The sequence below is a fragment of the Gymnoscopelus microlampas genome, assembly GCF_963454915.1.
Source record: "Gymnoscopelus microlampas genome assembly, chromosome: 20".
Classification (NCBI taxonomy): domain Eukaryota; kingdom Metazoa; phylum Chordata; class Actinopteri; order Myctophiformes; family Myctophidae; genus Gymnoscopelus; species Gymnoscopelus microlampas.
In genome coordinates this window covers 13,625,786-13,650,116 of record NC_139957.1, presented here as the reverse complement: position 1 = coordinate 13,650,116, position 24,331 = coordinate 13,625,786, and the positions used below count along the sequence as shown (strand labels likewise).

The 24,331-nt window shown below is 41.4% G+C and overlaps 1 protein-coding gene across 2 annotated transcripts in view; it reads right to left on the bottom strand.

Annotated features, from left to right (window-relative positions):
• Positions 1–24,331, bottom strand: part of brf1a (BRF1 general transcription factor IIIB subunit a) — a 103,244-nt gene that overhangs the window by 42,836 nt on the left and 36,077 nt on the right. For both annotated transcript variants that reach the window (XM_084044815.1, XM_084044816.1), the window contains exons 7-12: positions 19,119–19,268; positions 15,180–15,273; positions 14,351–14,477; positions 11,792–11,831; positions 11,163–11,255; positions 9,340–9,621 (exon numbers count right to left, since the gene is read on the bottom strand). In XM_084044815.1, coding sequence (XP_083900941.1) covers positions 9,340–9,621; positions 11,163–11,255; positions 11,792–11,831; positions 14,351–14,477; positions 15,180–15,273; positions 19,119–19,268 — 786 coding nt within the window. The remainder of the gene's footprint in view (positions 1–9,339; positions 9,622–11,162; positions 11,256–11,791; positions 11,832–14,350; positions 14,478–15,179; positions 15,274–19,118; positions 19,269–24,331) is intronic.

The window sequence follows — 24,331 nt, the reverse complement described above, 5'->3', positions numbered from 1 at the left end:
CACAGGAATGCCGGGCCAAATGTTGCCTTTTACCATAGTAATGAACTGGGACTGCGCATCTCACGCACCAAACCACTGTCCATTTACATGAAAACAGTATCAAACATTCTATGGGAGCGCTTCTAAACAGCACCAGCCAAATTACCATTCAGGAATGCTGACCTGAGTAGGATCGGCTTTCCGAAGCATTCATTCAAGCCTTTGTGGTTAAGAGAATTTTGTTCAAGGGATAATTAGACGCACGTCAACATAAAGACAGTGAGCTAGATGGGCAACAATGCACGCAGGGGTAAAATCCAGCACATTTAACCACTTTCAACCTGGTCTCCCTATTTTGGACATGTAATTATAGGCGAAGGTTGGTGAAAGTAGCAGATCTACAAGCTTGTAGATAGGCTATTGTTGCTATTAGCTGTATGACAAAGTAAACTGTACAGTGCTTAATGTTCCAAATATACATTTATTTCATACTTAGACTAATGGTTCAATCTGGGGTCTTTGTCAGGTGTTTTCCGTCTTTCTATGTAGGTTTGAGAATTATTATCCTCCTCCTGGCAATGCCATGACCGAGACGGTGATCGAGTTACAAGTGATTTCGTCCTGTGCCAGACACCCAGGCCGTGCATGGCTCCTGTGGCGTGCTGCTGTGTAGGAAGGTCAACTTGACCGAAAGCTTTGAGGGAAATGAGATTTGAATTGATCCAAGGGCGCTGGGAAAGTCCGATGTCCGGTAAGAAAACATGTCTCATGAAATTCAGACTGCCTACCGCGACTCGGAGCCCAGGCTCAGCGCCTCCGCTGCCTGCTTCTAAATTAAATCATCGTAGGAAAAAATTGGTACATCTCTGATCTATGAGACACTAATGGTCGGATGTAATGTGGTGCAACAATTACGAGATAATAGGAAGCATTACCCAAGAAAAGGAAAGGTTTATCTCGGGGAATGAAGCACTGACATACTGGTGACATCATGGGTTTGAACCCGAGTCGTGACCAATGCCACATTTCATTCCCCTTCTCGCCGCCTACTAATTATTGTGTTAATTCATCCATTTGTAACTCAGAGTATATAAAAGTAAACAAATGGATAAGTCTCTGAGTTATCTTAACAAGGCGAGTGAACTGCTAACAATTACCTGCTCACTGTAAGTCAATCTGGATAAGGAGGGCTGAGGGATAAAATGCTAATGTAAAAAGCATATGAGGGGGATAAAGTGGTTGTGTGAGTGACATAACAGCTAGAAGGCCCGGCCAGTAAACGGTAGCCGTCATCTCCAGTCAGGCTGGAGGTTCTGGAGACTGGGGAGAAAAACGTCTTCCCTTTCCTCAGGCCAGAAGACTCACATCAGCTCCAATCAAAGCCCACTGCGCTGACAGCTGCCTGCAGACTGGGAACACAGCAGCGATGTCTGGATGTCTGAGACACGCACGCGCACACACACACACACACACACACACACACACACACACACACACACAAACACACGGCTGTCTGCTCCGACTGGAGGGATCCGGCAGCAACTATATTGTCCGGGAGACACTGACACTGCAGCTACTGCAGGTTCAGCATTATGATGCAAAAACACACAATTCAATTCACACACACACACACACACACACACACACACAAACACCCCAGGGAAAAAGCCAGACACTGCTACTGTTGCTGCTTCTACTACAGCGATACACATCGAAGCACAAAGCACACGCACCAACAAAAGTGTGCATGCTCATGTACGTACAGTATGTGCACACCACACACACACAGACTTTATCTCATATTCTAACACAGTGTGACAGAACACATTGGAGACGAGCACGGGACTGGCAGGAAACATACAACTGTCTGTCCACGGAGAGAGGGACGCCTTTAAAATAAACATTGGATTGTTGTAGCTCCTGTCAGTGTCACCTGTCTCACGGCGCCGCCATCGCCTGTCTATCCGCCTGTCTGTCTCCCTCGTCCCCTGTCCTCTCTAATCACTCATTCACTCTCCTGTCTCCTGGGAGGGGTTAGGTCCTATCCTGCCATCTGTCCATCAAGCACCACTGTACCCCCCACCCCACCCCTCTGGGGAGCTGTAAACATGCCCCACGCATTTCCTCCTGCTCTCCCATCTTATTCCCCACCATCCCTTCTTCTCCGCTCTCCCATTGGAGCCACCGACCCGGGCCTCTCCAGCTGTCCTGAGTTAAGAGTGTAAATGAGCAGAATGAACCAATGTGTGACAGTGTGAATAAAAATACAATCAATTATGAATGAAACACCATATTTAATTAGGGGTGTGTTTTCTTTCTTTCTTAGTATGCATTTTCAGCAACGTCCTGCATCACATGTAGAAGTTATATACATTCAGATTATTCTTTCATTGTTGTGACAGTGAGTGCCTTGCTCAAGTGCGTCTTGACAGACAATGTTATGGCAGCATCTGTGCGAGGAATGAGTGATGAAGTAAAAATAACTTAAACTTTTATCTCGTCCTGAAACGTTCTTTGACAGTTCAGGAAATAAAATGAAGGTGATAATTATATCATCTGCTCGCCTTTATGGGTGTCATTTTTATTGTTAAGCCTAAACCTTTCTGAAGACATGAGGGCTTTAAAAACATGTTTTTCATGTACAGGAGCATTGTCTTGCTGTCAGTTTTTACTTGTCTTGCTGTCATGTGGCAGTACAATCATATTCTGCACGGATTTCTATCTAAAAAAAAAACAGTCTATCTCAAATCAGGGTACTTTGGGTACTCTGAGGGGTACTAAGGAAGTTTCACATTTTTCTTTGTTTTTTTCTGATATTGGTTATGAATAATGTATCCCATGTTGCATAATTTACCTGACCTGAGTGAGTTTTGAATATTAAAGCAAAGAAATAAAAATCTATAAGTGGACCAAAGAAAAAGACAAACAAAAAAAGACAAACAAAAACAGTTTGCGATGGTGAAGGGGATACTCAGCTGAAAAAACATTGCAACGTGGGTATACCGTATACTGGTAAATAAAGTTTGAGAACCACAGGTCTATGAGAGACATTCCTGCACAGGGACTACAAAGTGTTTAACCACTTGAACCCTAGCGTTTCTATTATGGGGCAAAGAATCGACAAAAATTGCTGAACTACAAGCTGAACATGTCATGTTTGTGAGCTTATAGATCGGCTATTTTAGGCAAAGAGATTTGGTGTAGATGGAAAAAACGAGGGGGATAGTATAGACCCCTGGAGGACTCGGGTACACAAAGTACAGGGTATGTATATAGGGTTTAAGTGGTTAAGTGTATTTTCACTGAAGCTGATGGAGACAAAAGTTTGAGTCTTCTTCAACCTTGAACGACTCCTCTGTGGGCAGATATCACATTGCCCATGACTGAAATACAACGACTGAATCAGCAGAGATGCTGTCAGCGCACAGATCCGTCAAGCGGAGCTCCCCGCGCCCCACAACGCTTACAGCTAGGATTTACTCCAGTAATTGCAGTTCATGTTCAGAGTTTGAAAAAGAACGGAAGAGGTGTTTTTCTTTGTTATTTTTAGGACAAAGGCTCCTTGATGGGAGAAACAGCGTAGGTAGGGTTTTCAGCCGTGAATCTAACGGCCATAAAATAAGAATAGCTCTTTTCTACACTGCTCCACAACATTGATTCCCCACTTTGAAACAGCCATCGTTTCCCCCAGATGCTGTCCGTTCTTGTAAATGAAAAAAGGAAAAACGGCCAAGAACTGACAAGAAAAGTGAGAGCTGTGGCTTTGCAGTGGATGCATAGTGAGCCAGTTAAGGTCAGAGCAAAAACCACTGTCATTGATTGAGCTAAGTGCTCCGTTGAAAAACACTGTAACCTCAATCAATGTCGCCTCTAATGGCACAGGGCTGCGCTCCCAGAAGACCTGGGCAGTGGACCAGGCGGTGTGACAAAGTCATCTGGAGGTGCCGGGAATCACACTCACATGCACCACCCTTTTCTGGTGCTGGTAGACTGAGTGCTGTGGAGCAGGCGCTTTTGACAGCCAGGGTAAATGAAAACGCCATCACTCCCGACAGCCTATCGACTTGGTTACAGGTTGAAACGAGGTGAAAGGGGACAAGGAAGGAGAAGAAAAAGTATGACTAAGTTATACCATGTATTGCTATTTGCTTTTCCACTGCCAATAAAGTATTTTAACAAAACAAGCACTAGGATATGTGTCATGTAATATAGCTGCAAATACCCTCTATTAGTTTACCTATAGAATTACAGTGACTGATCTCTACTCATATCTCACAGCTGTCTACCACACCATCCACCCGCTCTTGAGTTTTGTCTACTTTGAGCTAATGTATGGTCAACATTGTCCCTTTTGCACTTTATAAGTCTTGTTCACGCGTATACTTTGTTATGTTGGGTGCATGTATAAACCACATACTTTCAGTACATAGGTGTTTCTGATTTCAGACCTGTCCAACACACTCACTCTTTTAATTTAACATCTGCTCTTTGCTTAAGTTTGTACATTGTCATATGGCAGTGTCGCTCGCCAAAAATACATTTTAAAGCAGGAAATCAGTTATTTTTGGCAAGCAACACTGTCACACTCCGAAATTACAGAGAGCCCCCAACCCCCTTCACTTCCTCCCATTCCCTGCCCAAAACTAACAATGTCCGAAATGGCTAACACAAACATACACACACACACACACACACACACTTGCTCTCTCACTCACACAGCACATGGATGAAAGACACAGCCCTAATGACAAGGTACCCAGTTCACTAAATACTTCAAAGATTGAGCTGGGGGTCCAAATGAACCTCTGCCCCTCCCAGATCCACCACAATTAGCCAGAGCTAAAACCCGACCACAGCCAGCCTGCCTGCCGGCATGCGTGCCAGGCTGACTGACTGACTGGTTGGCTGACTGGCTGCACCCACGCCAACAAAGCCTCATCTGCATACAGCTCCATGACAAACTGACGCTACGACAAACACATAGAGGCAGGGAAATGATGAGTGTGCACAGACTTGTATACACAGCACACACAATCGGGCACGTCATGCACTGGTCACGGGAATTTGTGTGTAGACAGACAGACAGACACACACTCACACACAAAGTACACACACACAAAGTAAAGTGCAGACAAACAAACACCAGAGAGACAATACAGTTCTTATATACAAACATGCATACGTGTGCACACACACACACACACGCACGCATACAGTGAAGATGAGTGGTTTTGCTTATCATCCTCCCTACCAATGACATCAGATCTTCCATCAACCACTAAAATGAAAAGGGGGACAAACGTGCCATTTTCCAGGTTCTAACGCGCTTTTCTTCGCTGGAGACCACAGGGTCTGTGGTGGTGATCCATCCATTGAGATGTTATTGAGATGACTCAACCTCACGTCACTCTGTTAAAGGACAGACCGAAAAAGAGAGAAAACTAGACCACTCTGCCCATGATTCAGTCCAATCTGTTAATGGCATCTCTTTTTATTCTGTCACCCTCTCATCGTCTCATTCCCCACCCCCTGGGAGTCTGGGACAACCTAAGGTCAGAGGCCTTCTGGGAAATTTCTGTCACATTTATGGGTGGTTTGGTGACGGTGTGACCACACTGGGGAGGTGCCACACTGTGGCCTGGTTGCTCGAGGGATCATCCTGTGGAGCGAAAGGTTGTAAGATAGCCAACGTGTCCATCCCGGTCGAACTGCCCTTGAGCAAGGCGATTAACCGCAACCTGGTCTCCAGCGGCGCCCCTGCAGTCTGACCTCATAATTTGTCTACATGAGTGGGTGTGTGTGTGTATGTCTGTGTCAGAGGGATATGGAAAGGGAAAATCCCCATTTCCACTGTGTATAATAAGGAGATGGAGAGCTATAAATTAGAGGAGGAGCTCTTTTCATTTGCATTTGAGGCCTTAAGCTGTTACTCCTATCTTAATGGATTGAATTGCAGTGAATTAGATTCTACAGCAGGATTTAATCTAGCTCAAGGACACGTCAGCACGGCGGGACATATGGACATTGATGGACAGAAAATTGCTTGTTGTGGGGCTTGGACCTGTAACCTTTCAGTTACAGGACTGTCCAACCATTAGACAAGCTCTCCTCATCCTCTCCATCCATCAAAACTCACATCACCTCCCAACCCTGTCCTCTTGTGACTCCCCAGTCAACCACTCAGACATAAAAACACCCATCATCATCCACCATTGATGGCAATACATTTGTGTTACATACAGGGCTCAAACCCATGACCTTTCTGTTATAGTATGGTCCTTTTAACAATTACCGACACACGCACCCCAACCCACATTCCATCCATCAAAACATACTTCACCTTCCCAACCCCGTCCTCCCATGACTCCCAGTCACCCACTCAGAGTTATAAAAAAACAGCCATCCTCAGGATAAATGTACTGACTGACATGACACCACTACCTCACACACAGCCATCAATACCTCCAATACCCATAACAGAGACGGCAAGAGAGAAGAGGGAGGGTGACTGGAGAGCAGCTTACCAACATAAGGGTGTAATTATGAAGGGAGTTTATATGTATCTGCCAAACTAAATGAAAACACCTTAGTAAATCATGGAAACAAAGTATACATCGAAACCAAGGTGCATGAGAAGACTTCACATCCGTCAATGCCTCTGTTAATCACTGCTATTTAGTTTTCCAAGAAGTAGGAGAGGTTTTCCTTATTGAGAGAGTAGGAAAGGTCAGAGATACAGTACAGAGTAGGAGAGACAGACAGTAGGGAAACTGAGAAGGAGACAGTGTAGGGGAGACAGACAGTAAGTAGGAAAGCTTGAGAGGGAGACAATGTGGGAGAGACAGTAGGAAAGCTGAGAATAAGACAGTGCAGGAGAGACAGACAGTAGGGAAGCTGAGAGGAAGGCAGTGTAGGAGAGGCTGAGGAGAAAATGCTGTGGAAGGATTCAATCCTTCACATGGAGTGTGTGTGGTTCCAGAGGCAAACGTCTTAACCACTACACTACATAATTACACAGTTGCACGTGACTATGTAATTATGAGGAAAGTACAGGTCGCTGCCAAAATAAAGTCAATGCCACGGTACATGGGAAATACAAAGTGTACTGAAAGCACAGCTCCTGTAACTCTTTAAAAGCAGCATTTGCATTTTCCCAGCATGGTAAATGCCAATAACTAGCATTCTGAGTGCCGACATGCCTCCATTATGTTCACTCCATCAAGACTTCTGCACATGAAGATCAATTGCAACTTTGTCAAGTCCTGCCCATTGGTTGCAGTTGCTTGGCTGGACAAAAATCCTCTCTCTCTTCATCCAATACCATTGAAAAAAAAGCTTTTCAGTTGCACATCTAGCTGGTATTTAAAGTATTCAATTCTTATTTTAAACTTGTTCTAAGTAAAAAAGAACATCTCAGGTGATGTACAGTATAATGACTGGGCATTATACAGCAATTTTTTTCTCTCCCCAAAAGCTGGATATTTTGCTAATTGTCTAATTGTTATGTTCCGCTAACCAAAACAAGGGCAAGGGCACAGTTATAACAACAAGGGCACGGTCACACATCCCTGTCAGAAGCATTCCATTCACTTGCATTCTATGGGAGCAAAGGAGTTGGAGCTTCCCGTTGTGGTGCGTTGACGGCGCACATCACGTTCAACAAGTCTGAAGCATGTAGTTCAACATTGGTAAACTTTGACTGGCCTTCAACCAATAGGAAAGAAGCATGTCATGGATCCCACTTGGCAGCCATTTTGCTCGTAGATTTCATTTTGTGAGCCAACCACTGCAACATAAGTCAAACAAGCTACACACCATGAAACCGGCGCTGCTCACAATCCGCAAGACAACATGGGTAATTTGTGCGTCTGACACCTTAGCATGCGTTGGCTATTCCCCCTCCGAAGCGCATGTGTGACGGTACGCTAAAGCTAAACACATGAGTAAATGAGGACTAATACATAAAGAGTCACAGAAATACGTAACATTGTTCTCGCCGGTTGGGGTGGAAGTCCAGATTTTATTTTCCGACAGCCTTAAGAAATAAATCACACCCTGTGTGAAGTGAGTGGTGCCTTGCTTAGCTTGGCTAACATGTTCAATCAGCCAAGCTAACATGTCCAATGTTAGCTTGGCTGATGGCACTGATGTCACTTTGAAACATGTAAATGATGTTTCAAAGTGACACACCTATTTATAGGGCTCTATTTCGTCATGCGTCTCGCTAGCCAATCAAAGCACACCCTTTCAATATATTGTCACGTGTCACGTGATGCTTGACCAATGTTAGCTTGGTGGACACACGGACATACAGACATACATACATACATACATACGGACACACAGACAAAGCCACGTATAGGAGTGGTTGCCTTCGGCACCACTCAAAAACACATTGATTTGACTACATTACATCATCCATACTTACATATTTCCATATACTGTACACATATATACTTTACTCTTGGGGATTCTTTAATCCAGACAGTAAGACAGGGACTTGGCCATCCTGCCAACAAAATATGTGAACCAGAAACTGTTAGTGTTTGCATTATCTTGCACTACCTGCTCAGCGGTGTGTTACATTGTATTTTATGTGCTACAAGAGAACAACATTCTGCCACAGTCAGCACAGAATCCACAGAATAAGAACATCTTTCATAATAAGCTGTCATAACTCCTGTTAGACAAACCACAGCTCACTTTAAACAGGGATATAAAAAGCCCTGTTTAACTTGTCTCTTCTCGTAAGGCTATTAGGTTGCTTTCTAGACTGAAGTGAACTGAACAGGTGGAATTGATAAGTGGTTGCAGCTTTCACCTGGAATCACCTTCCAAGTCACTTCATGGACACAGCTGTTTGGTCATAATTATGTGTAATTAATTGAGACAGCTTGTTGAGGGTAAATGCAGCTGCTTGATATGCAAGGAGGGTCCTTGAGATGTCTGAAATTTCAGCCCTATATATTATGTCTTATCTGATCAAAATAATAATTTATCTATAAATTCCACAAGTCTTGTGTGTACATCTGTCCTCCGCATATCTGGTGAACTGCTCACAAAATCGCATGTATTGTTCGCCTCAACTACGTGCAGTAAACAGTAAATGAAAATAAATAAATATAATGAAAAATAATTAATTGAATAGAATGAAATAGGTGTGATGCTGTGTGTGTGCATTATTTCAGAAAGCCTGGTTTGAAACGAAAAGCCAGTATTGATAAAAAGTAAAAGATCCCCTTAGTACTAAAAATAGTGAGCAAGTACTTTAAGAACTCTGCATTTGATGAAATTATATACGAGTATTATACCTAAAAAATGACATTTATGTTAAATGGCGACAACACCAGCTCCTCTTACCGTTGTCCTCTCCCAAGCAGTCCATGTTCTCTGTGAGCCCCAGGCTGGCCGCTGTGGGCATGGGCCCCAGGATGGACTCCAACGACGGGCGGCAGATTTCCTGGTCGTCCTCCACTCCCTTGGCTGGTGTCTCCTCCAGTTTCTTCAGAGCCTCCATGGTGAGCTCACTCAACTCCTTGCCAAAGTGTCTGGCCACGGCAAGCAGCTCCTCATCCACCTCCGGGTCCATGTCGTCAGAGGACGAGTCGTTATCATTGAGCTGGTTTTCAGGGTTGAAAGCGTCTGGGTAGAGAGGGGCAATATTAGAGATAATATATCATTGGTGTCGGGCAGAAACCTCTCATCTCCATATTATTTTTTTGTGTTTTTCCGTAAATTAATGCCCTACTTGATCATAATACAGCGTCACACAAAAGCATCAAAAGTAGCAGATCTGCAAGCTCAAAAAGCACCCTGATAGCTTGTTTTGAGCTTTGAGTTTTGGTTTTCCACCCGACAGAGACGATATACATTATACTTTATACAGATTGTTGGGTGGGCAAGACAGGTGAAAGATATAACATGAAGATATAGTGCAGATATAATGCGAGAGATACACCACGCATGTAGAAGTCATGTTACTCCTATACAGACCTATATAGCTTTCACACAGTAGTGAAACAAATCATATCATTGACCCTTCATACAACTACAGCAAGTGTGTGTGTGAGAGGGAGAGGGGGGGGGAATGGAAAATGAAAGACAAAACAAAAGAAAATTGAGTTGAGAAATTGATAAAGGGAACATCTTGTGTAGCAGATAGAAAGAGGTGGACACGTGACGTGCATGTGTGGGTGTGTGTGAGAGCTAGGACTGACACAAATTCAGAGTGAACACATGTTTCACCCAATGACAGACACTAGAGAGAAATTACATCAGATCACATACATCTTAAACTGAAAGCGTCAGCCAGTGATACAACGTCAACAGAATTGTCCCCAGCGTAACTGGGCGTTTCGTCTCAACATAGCGTTCAAGTGAACGTGGCAGTTCAAAGGAGTTCTTTTGAACTTGCTTTGGGAGATGGGCAGCCCTCCGCACTACAGGAGTCTTGTAGAAGAATGGGTACCATACCGTTGCCTATTTAATTTAATAATTACATTTAATATTCAGACGTTCAGCTAAGCCAGTGGTTCAGTACCCCTTTTCCTAGATTTCTGAATCCCTATACGTACCGGACTACAACATTGTTCATAGAAAACTGCATAAGAGAAAACCATAGCTAGCAAATGATGCAGATGCTATGAATGAAGGATAACCCACCTTTTGAAGAATAGAACATTACAAATGGGTAATTAGTAACTCCTGAGCAGATAGCATAGCATTTCAGTAAATCCAGTTTTGATGTCTATGTTTGAAATAAAACAGCATAACTGTATGTACTATGTAGGCAATTGCTTTCTATTCAATAAGTTGTGCAGTAAAGTTGTTGTTTTTTTTAACACTTTTGCAGGTCCACTCCACACGTTTGACAATATTTATTATTACATTTCACAGTGACAATGTTTCCCCCATCTTCCACCCACTTGAGAAACACTGAGCTAAGAATAATACAGATAGATGGACACATGCCACACTTACAGTGCAAAGAACTTATTACACAATGAAATGCTCAGCGTTCATTTATCCATTTGTAACTGTGAGTGTACAAATTGAACCAAATGGACCTGTTGGCTACATTTGAGTTTACAGTCTATGAAGTCCTGATATCAGTTTACAATCAGCATTGTAAAATTCCAAGTGGTTATTTCTTCCTGTTGACCGTGTATATTTATGCGTTTTACCTTCTTTGGTGTATGCAGCGTACACTCCTCTCAGCTTGGGTCTGCATCTCTCCAGTTCTGTGTCAATTTCATCCTGATAGTCCTCAATTTCATCTGTTGAGTCAAGGGAAATGAGAAAAAACAAACAAAACATTAACATGAAATACAGCAGAACTGACAGATCAGCTTATCTATTCATCTATAAAAGCTGGAATCGCTCAAGTACGTTTGGAGTTGCAGTAAATTCACTCCAGAGTCAGCTGTCAATAGTATTTTGCTGCTAACAAGCATTCCAAACAGAGTATGTCAAAATAGCTCCAAAAAGCTTTTTGTAGACGCCACAGGGGTTGAGTGTAAACAGAAAAGTTGCAAAGCACATACTGTACATAAGGATTAGCTGCTTTATCACTTGCTGAACAGGTGGCATGATCTAGTTTTTGTGTTTGCAAGTCTGGCTCAAATGAAAAGCGAGTGCCAGCCAACCACACAGTGCTTTTCACCTCACTTCCACTTCATGTACAATATAAGTGTGGGTTTGGCGGAGATGAAAAGCTGATCACCTTCACAGAGACAGAGAAGAGAAAGGAGTCTGGAATTGGAGCTGCCTTTACAGCAGCGGTAGCAACACAACAAGGATATCACATTCATACCTTGTACATCATCCATCTTCTTCTCCAGCTCAACCTCCAGCTAGAGAGAAGGAGAAAGAAAGAGACAGACAGATAAGGGAGAGGAATTGAATGAAAGGAATGAAAAGATAATAATCATAATCAAATAGTGACCGCAGGGCAGGGGATGTTACAAGGTTAAATATGATCTCACAGGAAGGACCAGCATAGATCATGGACTGGTGTGAGTAAGACAGTGGATGCATTTACAGTAAGCCTTTCATCACTCTAATAGAATCAAATGTAATAATCATCACCAAAACGTTATGTATAGAGCAATTTAACACATAATGTGTTTTCTAGACAGAATAAAGCAGAATAAATGAATAAATAAAAGTGAATAAAAAGAGTGTGTGATAAAAAGTGCAAAGACTTCCCAGAAAAACAACGTTTATGTACCGTTTGTGATATAGATTAATTAGATTTTATATTCCATTGCACTAGATAAAGTAATGGATAAAAGGAATGTTTGGAAAAAGTGCACACAAAAAACGTGATGTATTTTGGTCTGGTGAAGGGTATACTGTATGTTGACATGTCTTTTCAAAGAGCAAGCTTTTGTTTTGGATAGATTCACACAGAAGGCTTGAAGGAAAAGACTAGGTAAAATAGTGTAGGCTGGTGTGTGTATTTTATACCACAAAAACAGTGTAGGCAGGCATTTTTTTTTTTACTGTATATGTGATTACTTTGGATCTTTCTGTTTGTGTGATGAAATGACTATATGTGTTGAACATACTAAATTGTAGGCTTACAGTGTCTGGGCTGGGCACTTTTGGTGCAACACACTTTAACAAAACAAATTAAATAGACAATAAAAGAAGGCCACTAAATGCATCACAACCAAGTCAGAGAAATAGGCAGTGTAAGGAAGATATAAAATAAATAAAAAGCTTAATAAAATGATGTGCTTTTGCAAGCCTCAGCTACTTGGACACCGTCTAAAGTTTAGGAGCCTGGATGGCAAAGTTCCAATACTGGATCTTGTTCTGGCTCATAGGGAGTTTAGCATCTGCAAAGGATGTGTGTACCCATGTCTGAATAAATGAAAAGTATGTCAAGGTTTGTATAGATGCACAGTATATATGTACTGTATGTATGTGTCCAGTCCTCTTGAAGGACATTAAACAATCCATCTATCTATCCATCTATCGTATAATTATTCAATGTGGCAGAGCGACACACAATTGCAGTACTTAGTGACAAATTCAGTGTATAGAACTATATTTCCCAAAAGACATCTTAACAGCATTTATGTTACATGTTTAAGAGATGTACCTTGATGTGAGCGACACACTTACGATACTTACTGACAAACATTTTGCAGAACTACATTTCCCCATCTGAATGTCATTTGAACTGTCCTCTTCTAAGAGATTTGTCTTATTGTGGGCTGGTGTTACTTCATGTTACAGTAATTACTGACAAACACACAGAGTTCAGAATTGGTGGGGGTTGCTCAAATCGCCTTACTGTCGTATCAACTATCCTGCGTTGTAAGCTGGTGGGCGAAGGTGTTCTTTTAATGCTATAAAGCACTGCATGGAGACCAGATAATACCTTGCACTAGTTTGTTTGCATGTATGTATGTATGTTTGCGTGTATATGCAGAAAGTGTATGAAGGTAAATATATTGCAAAAGAAATGCAAAGCCAAATATATATATATATATATATTTCTTCATCATCTTCTTCTGAACGTCTTAATTTTTATCATCTTTTTCCTCTTAATCATCTCTCTCAAAATAATGTTCTTCTGTGCTTGGATTTATCCATTGCTGCTTGCGCCTATATTTTCAATTTAGTCAAGTTTCCAGTGCAACCACAACTCAGTGTTTACAACCTCTTCCATCGCTCACTGCAACTTCAAAAATGTGCTCTCCCACATCACAAAGTGACGAATCTCTGTGCCTTGAATTCTGCAGCACTTCTTGCAATAAATGTGTTGCAAAACTTGCACTTACGGTATATACAATATACAACGGTATATTTAAGTGAGAGAGCATTCTCACTTTCACATCCAAGTGCAATTCACATTCAGAACACAGGGGTTTGAATATTTTCTATGAGTAAAAATGTAAACACACGTTTTTGTTATTCAAGTTCTCACATCATATTTACCTTCATAGACATTTGTGGGGATGAGTTGACTTGCTAGCACTTGTACCAGCCTCACTTCTTATGGTTACATTACAAATTAACTGTCTTTCCATTTTAAGTCTGATACTGTAGGAAAAAAAGCTTTAAATACAAGACAAATATCTAAAGGTAAACTTGCCACCATCATGTCAGTCTAAAAAGTGTACTGTATGATTAAATAGTGAATTACTGATTAATTAAAATAAAATCGTTTAGATCCGGCTCACCAGACACCATAAAACGTAATAATATTGTTTTTTATGAGGGAAGTTTATACAGTACATGGATAGCTTGTATTTTCTTACTCAATCCAATACAGGCCTCGTCAATTCAAGGCTGCTGTAGATCTGCCTCTCTGTGTGTTTATCCATCTTTGTACATCACCTGTCAAGATCAACTGTACCTGCTTTATCTTCTTCTTCTTCAGTCCATTTTGGAAGGAGGGCGGGTCACACTCTTGGTCCAGTTCTGCATTCATGAACTCTTCCAAGGTCATGGCGCTGGTGGGTGTGTCCTCAAACTCTGTCAGTCTAATCCAGGGGAACGTAACATAACAGAGCCAAGTAGTGAGATCAAGTCTAACCACTTGAACCCCAGCATCCATATCATGGGGGGGGAAAGTTAGCCAAAAAGTAGCAGATCTACAAGTTCACAACGTGTTGCAACGTGGCCCGTTGTGAGGTTGTAGATCAGCTATATTTGGCACAAGGCATTTGTCTTTTTGAGCAAAAGGCGGTCCATGTACAGGTCCAAATTAGGTCCAGTTTACTACTGTAAGTCTAGAGGTTTAAAGTTGTTAAGAGAGTATATTAAAATAATGTTACCACACAGTAACATCCTCAGTGATTACTTATCCATTTGTACGCTCTGAGTTAAATTAACACGGAGGATTTCTTTCTTTGACCTTTATTTATTCAAGGAAGACCATTGAGAGCAAGCTCTCTTTTTCAAAGACGCCCTGATCAGTGATCACAGCATGTAAAACAATTATAGTTCTAAAGTACAATACACATAATTAAAAACAATAACAAACATCAACTGTGTACTGACACTTGTGCTAAAACAGCAACAGCAACTATTGCACTACTACAGTTATTAACCACATGAACCCTAGCGTCTGAATTCTGGGAAAGTTATAATAGGTAAACATTTAAGTTGTTAATTAAAAAGGGAAGTGATGACATTTGAATGAATGTGTAATGAAATGATTTTGTTTCAGTGACATCACTCACCTCTTTCTCAGTGTGGCCTCACACACCTTCACCACGCCGATTATTTCCTTCATGGTCCGTCGGAAATCATGCATGCGGGCAGCGACTAGCAGAGCTGAGAACATCAAAACATCCCATTCAAAAAATGATCATACAAAAAACCCTTTCTTTCCTTCATTCACTACATTTTTGTGTTTGGTCAAATGTGAGCTTTGCGCCTGTGTCAATGTGTGTGGGTGGATGTACTTGTGCGTGCGACCGTGTGTGTGCATGCATGTGCTTGTGCATGTGCTTGTGCATGCAGGAGTGCAACTGGAGGTCATCTATTTCTATGGATTATTATCATTGTAAAGCTGTATTACTTATTGCTCACATTTATTTGTTGTTTTGGTTTCTTTTTTTTTTATCTTGGTTGTTTTCTAGTAAAGCACATGCAGCTGTGCATGAAATGTGTATAAAAGAAACAACATTTAAAGGGCATGGGTGACCGGATGGTGCTTCGACCACGTGGTTGAGGCGTCCACAGTTCGGCACTGACCGGAGACTTGTGTTGCATATCGCTCCCCATCTCTGCTCTCAGCTTCCTGTATCACTATAATCTGTATCTCAATCTCAAAGGAAAAACTGCCCAAAACAACATGTTTGATTTAGGAAATGTATGAGGATCCGTCTTCATAACACTGATTCTAGAACACACACACTTGTGGTCATGCACTGCAATGGTTCTCAAACCTTTTCATAAAATACAAAGTTAAACTTTTCCAAAAAAAATTGGAAGCTTGTAGATGTATACATAGTTTAAGTTGTTAAATAGCTTTTGATGCTATAGAGCGTCGCAGTTCCCGCCGACTTCCTGGTGCAGGAAGTAAATACTCAATGCATTTTTCCCATTGACTTTTACAAAGATATTTATATAAATTAATTTAAGCCTAGAATCAAGCTATCCAGGATCCTGGTGAATCATGACCATAAAACGTTTGATTCTGTGAAAAAAAAAAAAAATGAAAACGGCAAAACAAAGGGTATTTATTAAATATAGTATATCATATCATTAAATATACAATAAAACCAAAATCACAGAAAAAAAAGGTTTTATGGTCATGATTCACCAGGATCCTGGATGGCTTGATTCTAGGCTTAAATTGATTGATATAAATATTTTTGGAAAAGTCAATGGGAAAAATGCATCGAGTATTTACTTTCGGCACCAGGAAGTGGCGGAACTGCGACGCTCTATATTGGTACATTTAGCTGGGGACCCCTTGTAACCGCCTCAAGGACCCCTGGGGCTGCCCGGACTCCAATTTGAGAACCACTGAAGTACTATTTATAGATGATGTTTTCAAGACTGAGTGAGCAGACAGGGGTTCAGGCTGTTATACTGAGTAGCATTCTGACGCTTGGTGCTTGTAAACACAACTTGTAAAGTCCAACAGAAAAGAGCCCAACTACGCGTCACTCTTCCTCCCCATCCTCCTTCAGTTCTTGCAAACAGGGGAAAGCGCACCCCAGTTTTACTCACGTTTCCGAGGTGGAGTTATTTTCATTTTTTTTTCAGTGCTATGCTCGCATTTATGATCAATTCCCTCTCAGCTGTTATGATCCCTCGTACGTAGCCAAAGGGTTGATGCCCAGAAACAGCTCAAACATTCAAAAATAACAAACAAAGCAGAGTCTCTGCAGATGCAGAGTACAAATGGGCCATTAAGTAATTTGACTGATTTGGATACATGTTAGGAATAATTTAGCTATTTAAAGGGGGGGGGGGGGGGGGGGGGTTCTGCTTCAATTAGCCAGTATGATGCCATTAGAGAAATTGATGGGATTTGAACTCACAGCCTCAACAGTACATGGCAAACGCCATGTTAGAGCACTAACACAACAGAACTGAAGCACACAATACAAAAACACAGAGGAGACAGTTTGACAAGAAGAACTACAGGACTAATATGATGGAATATGTTGCACTGCAAGGCTTAAAGCATAACAGTTATATAATGGTCATTAGCCTTGCTGCGCTCTACAGCCTTTTAAAAGATGGATGTGTGCTCCTGCTTCTGCATGCAGTCCTAACAGCCCTCAGGATGGTAGAGGCCTGCTTTTAGTCCAGACGGCTTTGTCAAACATACACTAAAGCTGCAGTTTTCATGGAGGAAACACTTAGCTACAATTTTCATGACTTTCTCATTCTTCTTGAAATTGAAAGTTTAACCACTAACTGCTAGCCCTTTTTCCAAAACTGAATTGAAGTTGTTCCCCCATGACATGACAAATTTGTTCAAAAATAGCCAATCTAGCTCACTATGTGTCGCAAGCTTGTAGATCTGCTATCTTTAAATCATTTGTGAAACGCTTTTAACGCTTTTGATATTTGCTCTCCAGATGCCCAAAATAGGGTTAAAGTGATTCAAATGGATGGATGTATGGATGCACTGAGCAGGCTTCCTGACACAGCCTCCCCATCTCCCTCTCAGCTCTTCCTCTGGTTGTCCTCAGCTCCTCACTGTCGGAAAACTTTTTTCTTTGCAAACAATGGTCCAATGACAGCGATACTGCCATCATATAGGGTAACAAACTTTGCCTTCCTCTGTGTGCAAGTGTATCCTCCTCAATAATTTATGATCAATTAATTATTCAGGCAATGCAGCCGAGGGAACAGAGACGAGCCGAAAAGTAAACTGGGCACACCAACGGACACGTGGCAGAGGAAGAAAGTTATTTGATTTCAGGACATCGTTGCTGGCATTGTATGGTCGCTGTCGGCGGAAAACATGTATGTCCAAAAGAGTTACTTTGGACAAAAATGTCAAATTATCATTTAGTCACAAGCTTGTTAATACTTTATCAATGAAATATGTATAAAACCCACAGACTTAACCTCTTTCATTTTCACTTTCAACCGTTTTCAAAAATAGTGAAAATACAAGCTAACAACACTTGGACCCGTTGTGAGGTTGTAGATTCAGTACTTTTGTGCGACACGCTTGGCATTAATTTACGAAAAAACAAAAAACAAAAATATTAAATATGGGGATACACGGTTTCTGCCTGACAGCGGTATGTTGGTTGCATTGTATTGCTGCCATGATTATTATATATTTTCTAATCTCCCTGTATCCGGGGAAAGTTTGATTGGACAGCGATGCAATGCCCTGATTACAGCTTCACCATTTGCCCAGGACAATCGGACAGTCTTCCTCTGTTTGCCACTGATGAGTTCTGTGGAGCAGCTGGGGGTAAATTGCTCAAGGGCACTTTGACAGGAGTTGTTAGGGAGTACAAAGCGATGGGAGACATAGTTACTTAATGACCACCCAAATCTTTTTCCCCAGCCAGTACGGACACTTTAAACCAGCAAATCTCCAGGCACGAGCCACAACTGTTAATTACCCATAACATCCAGTCCTGCACAGCAGTACAGCACTGTGATTTTTTTGATCTGTGACTGTATGCGCGTTGTTGTGTCACAATCGAGAACGTGGACACCATTCAAAGTAATAGGGCGACAGAATTTAACATGTTATATTCGGTTCCTCAAGCTATAGGGTTTGGCCGATATGGACAAAATCAAATTATTATTATTTTTGACAAAATACCTCAATATCTATATTGTGACAAAATATATTTTGACCATAATATAGTGATTTTTATTTTTAATTTAAAAGCAGATCTACAAGCTTGTAGATCTGATATTTTCGATCTGATAACGTTTTAAAGCATAAAATGGGACGATGAATACCCTGTAAAGTGAGGACATTTTGCCAGTCCACACTTCTCTGGGAGCTATTTCAGGGCTAGGACTTAGATTTAGAGTTCAGGTAAGGGTTAGATTAGGCATGCAGCAGCGAGGCCCTGAGGCAGAGGAAAGGGAGTGAATGTGGTGAATGCAAACTAAAGGACGCTCCTCACAAGTGTAGTTGGCTCCACACAAACCCCTCAGAGTGTGTCCGTCATGGTTACCTGCACCACACAGCCCAGCAGGCCTGCGTCCGGTGTGCATCCAGTCTCTCTTCATCCTCTGGACGAGGCGCAGTGCTGTCATGGTAACCTCTCGGTTTTTATCCCCAAACTCCAGCAGCTGGGCGAAGCGGGGAATGTACAGACATGGATCTGGGGTGTGTGTGGCGGGGGACAGGAAGAGTACATGAGTTAGAGAGGCTGATACACCCTACTATAAGATATGGATGTTTTCACTTTATATATATCATGACAGAGAGAGGACATATAGTGACAGACTTTTTGGACTGGGTGGGTGGGAATTGTGGATTCACAGAAAGAGCAGGATGGTGCATTGAAAATATGGTATTTGTTATGCTGCTGTATGCTCTGCTACCCCTGAACAGAAAATACATTCAAAAGCAAACGTGTGGAAAAATACTGTCATCCTGCAACAAATGCTACTCAAGGGACAGCTCCACTGGGAAAAAAAAAAAGTACATTTAACTCTGCGTCTGGCCAACAGGATAATCAAAATTAAGTACTTCAGCCACTGCAGCTGAGACTTCCACTGCCTTATGGTAGAAGTGATGACCACTACATACATACATACTTAGTTGACTGTGGTCCCCAGGGGTCTACACTACGTTCACTCCTTTTACCTCAACACCATACCTCTTTACCAAAAATAGCTCATCTACAGTTTGCAACATTTGTGGTTTAGTAGATCTATATTTTTTGCTGAATGTTCGCCTATTTATTTTACATTGAGGGTTTTACTTTGTAGAAGTTCAGTGTCTTCGAAAGGACAAGTAGCTATTTTGGACACACTGCTTGTTGCAGGGATCAGACCTGTGACTTTCAAGATTACAGGACAGCCACTTTAACCAGTATGGCCCCACGGAATCCCAACGAAAAGCTAGCCACCAGCAGAACCCTGGAAAACTTTTGTCTGTAGCTGTAGCTGGTAAATCTGTCATTTTCTCCTAGACAGATTGGCAGGCAGCCAGCTCAGCTTCTGTCTTTTCTATTATAAAACAAAAAGTACTTTGGTAGCTATGAAACTAAATTGTCTGCTGAAACTGTGAACCCTGCTTGCCATCGGGGGCCAGTTGACAACAAAGAGATAAGTTTCGTGTGCTGGTTATGAGAGCGGAGTCAAATAACTTTGATCTTAGTGACGGTATTTAAAGAGCCCTCGGTTGCAAAGCTGGTGGAGTCAGCTGGTAATAAGATCCAGCAGGGCCCTTCCCCCTACGTACCATGTAACGATACATCTATGAAACTAGCAGTCACTGCTCCAGGCAGGCTGCAGTGGACCATCTATAGGGCTGCTGTGGAGCAACTAGCAACTCCATCTATCACGCTGTCTTCTTCTGCACAGAAAAATCCTGAGAGTTAATTTAACTCGGAGAGTGTACAAATGGACAAGTCCATTTGGTTACATTTGGATGAATTAACACTGAGGATTTTACTGTGTACAACCAGAAATTGGACAAGATGGCCGACACTGCTCTTGGCTACAGAATAATATCTATGGAACTGCTACAGCGGTCACACTATGCAGTAATTATAATAATAATCAACTTAATTTCTATAGTGCCTTTCATGTGTAGAATGTAGCTCAATGTGTTTAATGATGTTGAGGACAATAAAGCAATTAGTCAGTGTAATGCATATGTAATGCATATGTCTAGCCACTGTCTGTTACTGTACATGGCTGTGGAATACAGTATGTAACTAATAGTGTAATATCTACTTAAGTACTAACCCTATGTTGTACATGCTCATGTACTGACTGTGTACTCGCAGCCACCAAGTTGTAATTCTGCATTTAATTAGACTGGTGTTGCATGGTGTCCTATACAAATGACTGTTGAAGTACAAAACTCCTGATGAAGAAGAGTTTATCAACCATTTATGTAATGAAAAATGAAACCCTTGATTAAAATATTCCATGTGTTTCAACTTGAAACACCTATTTTCTTCCTTGTACCTATTTGTTCCCTGTGTTGGTTATGCACATGTATGCAAAGATGTACGAAATGTGCTATGTAACATCTAAAGAACTATGAGACGCCGTTTAATTTATACAGTACATTGTGTCTACTACTGTGGTACAGTATCTTTCCTTCCCTCAACTTTATTATCTGTTATTAAGACGTCACTGTGCTTGGCTGTTAGTCGAGCATCCTACTATAATTCTAGTAACCTCTGTAGTGGTGCGTGAGTGAAGACACCCGGTTCTCCTCACTGGCTGGACCAATTGCTCTGATTTTGCACACAGCCATCGACCATTACCATCTGAACGCAACTGTGAAGCCCGTTTTTCAATTTCATCAAATCTCAGCTTCTTATTAGCGTTTTTGTGTCAAACACTGTCGCCATGGTTACGGGGCTGCCCAGCTATGGGACGAACTGCCTCCCGGGTTGCCAGATCATGTGCGCATATCCCCCCACGGATGCGCTGCGCCGACGGGTATGGTCTAGTAATACATAACTAGTCCTCAATGTTCTCTAGAATCTACTGTAGTGCCCAAGGAGGAACTACTAATCAGATTTCTCATGAGTGTACAGTAGTACTGTATCTAAGGAAGTAGAAGTCACAGTTTTGTATTTGTAGAACTTACACCTAATTTATGTCACCTGCTTAAAATATCTGATTTAATCAGTTTTTGTCAAGCGACACTGTCATGCGACAAAGAAATTGGGCTTAACACTCACCAGTTCTACAATCTGATACGGAACTTCTGCACCACTCACTATTCTAGGATTCAGCATAGCGTCTTGTCTCACAAAATAACTACAGGTTCTACCAAGTGTCTGTCAATACACATCAAATTTGTAACTGCCTGGCTATATCATGTAATTCTATACTTAATTTAATTTTGCTACAAGGCCTTCCTATGCTAACAATGCCAACAATTCTGAGGCAGAGAGACACAGGGCAAAACAGAGGGGCAACCATGCCTGAGGACACTGCTTAGCATTGTTGCTGCATCCACCGCACAAGGACTTCTGTTTGCCAGGAAAAATATAAATAGACTTTTGACCCTGACTCTCCCATTGTTTCCTGCCAATGGGAAAAACATTATTAAAGGTTGTGTACCACTACCATAACATAACCCATGCAGATGAGGTTTTAATAAAAACATTTGGAGCAAGATAATGACAAGAAGCACAATGTAGAGCAAATGGATGAAAGGCAGAGGAGCTGGTGAACTCAAACCCATGCCTCAAACAAGACAATAGGTCTGTGCCTACTGTATAAGGTACAGTATGTGTTCTAAGTTGGCTGAGCCACTAGCAAGTATCAATTCAACCCACAGCCTCAACTTGGTTTGTATCTACTGAGGCACAAAGTACAAAGGAAATGCATTGTGAAATTACCTTTTGTGGCAACAAACTTTCTGAATTCAAATTAAACAGTTGACATATCCCAGTATCTGTACCTCATCGTATACTTAATGACTCTAGTGTGTTAATCATATAGACAATGATTTTGCATATGTACTTTTCTCCTTGTCATCTGTCAGGCATGAAAATATTTTAGGGGTGAAGAAGGAGAGAAGGATGCATGTTATGTTGCATTGTTGTGTTTGCATAGTCTCTGCAGAACCAACATCTCACCAATATTTCGCTGCTTGTACCCATACAAATGACAAATAAAGAACTCTTGATTCTATTGATTGTTGACTGATGAATGCCATCTCAAAGTGAAAGTGATGCCTACCTACCAAAAGTGAAAAAGTGATGTATGCCTATTGCCTACTGAAAGTGAAAGAGTGTTTCGTGCCTAGAGGGTTCTATGGGTATATTCTCTCTGGGTTGAAGGCTGCTGGCTACATTGTATCATTATGACATACTAGACTTTCTTCCTGTGCATGTCTATTTTGCAGCAATGTGCCACCAGGCAAAGCATGTTTGTCCTTCATAATTCTTTTTGCCCTACTCAAGCACCTGCTGCCGTATTATGTCCTGGGAGGACGGGAGAGAGCCCCCTGTGGTGGGCTCAGCTGACCTCTCCACCTTCCGCAACACTCGTAGGTCCTGGGAAGAGTAGAAAGACTTCAGGACCTTCTCTGACACCTCTAATTTCCTCAGCTGCCTGAGTCTTTGGCTTTGAGTAGCATAAAGGTGCAGCTTGCATGCCTGTTGCCAAGAATACAGTTTGAACTTTGTACTATATCGGTCTGTTGCTGCCTCATTTTCTTTAATTCATATTTTGTATAAAGAGTATATATTCTCTCTATGTGCTTAACAAATGTCTGAGTCTTCAGAGACTAGACTATCTGGTCATTTTGTTCTCAGAGTGCGCTGTTAGCTTACAGATAAGTGTTTCAACTGAATGACCACCTGTGACCACCTGTAATAGAAGAAAGATTTTAAGATCACAGCAGGGATTCTAAATCACAACACTTATTTTTCAGCATTGTGAATATGTTGACAGGTATTTAATCAAATAATTATTAGAAGTTATAATTTAGGGATCAATGAGCTATAGTCTGTTGCATTCAGCTTCAATACAGATTTTGTGAGATTGTTTTGTATATTACATTGATTTTTGACATTATTTGTCATTACAGATAATGTGGTAATGCAACTGCAACTGTCACTTTCACTGTGATCACAACGCAATTTCAGTGACATTGTTTTATTTGTCAATATTTGCACATTTTCTTTTTTTTTGGCTGAATAAATAATATTCACAATCATCTCATCTGAAAACAAGACCGAGAGAGATATGAGGGGTTGCCCTGAATTCAGAATCATTTTGGAAGCAGCGAACATGAGAACAATTTGCATAGTGTGTATGTGCATGTGTGTGTGCTGATGCACTGCGTCAGCCACACACACACACACACACACACACACACTCACTCACACACACTCACTCTCACCAGTGTTGCCAGGTTTTGTGAGAGAAATAAGCAACCAGGTCTAGGAAAACAAGCCCAAAAGAAGCAACTAGGCCACATTACCTTTTTAAACGTATATGCAGAGGTGGACGAGGTACTCGACCCCAGTACTTGAGTACAGATACTTCTTGGTCAAACTCAGTCAAAATGTTACTCAAGTAAGAGTAAAACAGTCATTGCTTTTAAATATACTTAAGTATTCCAAAGTACATGCTTTGAAAAATACTTTAAGTACAAGTAAAAGTAAAAGTAAAAGTACATTTCTTAATTTTTATATCAATGAATTGCTGTAATGTTTTCACAATGAATTTATAGGAC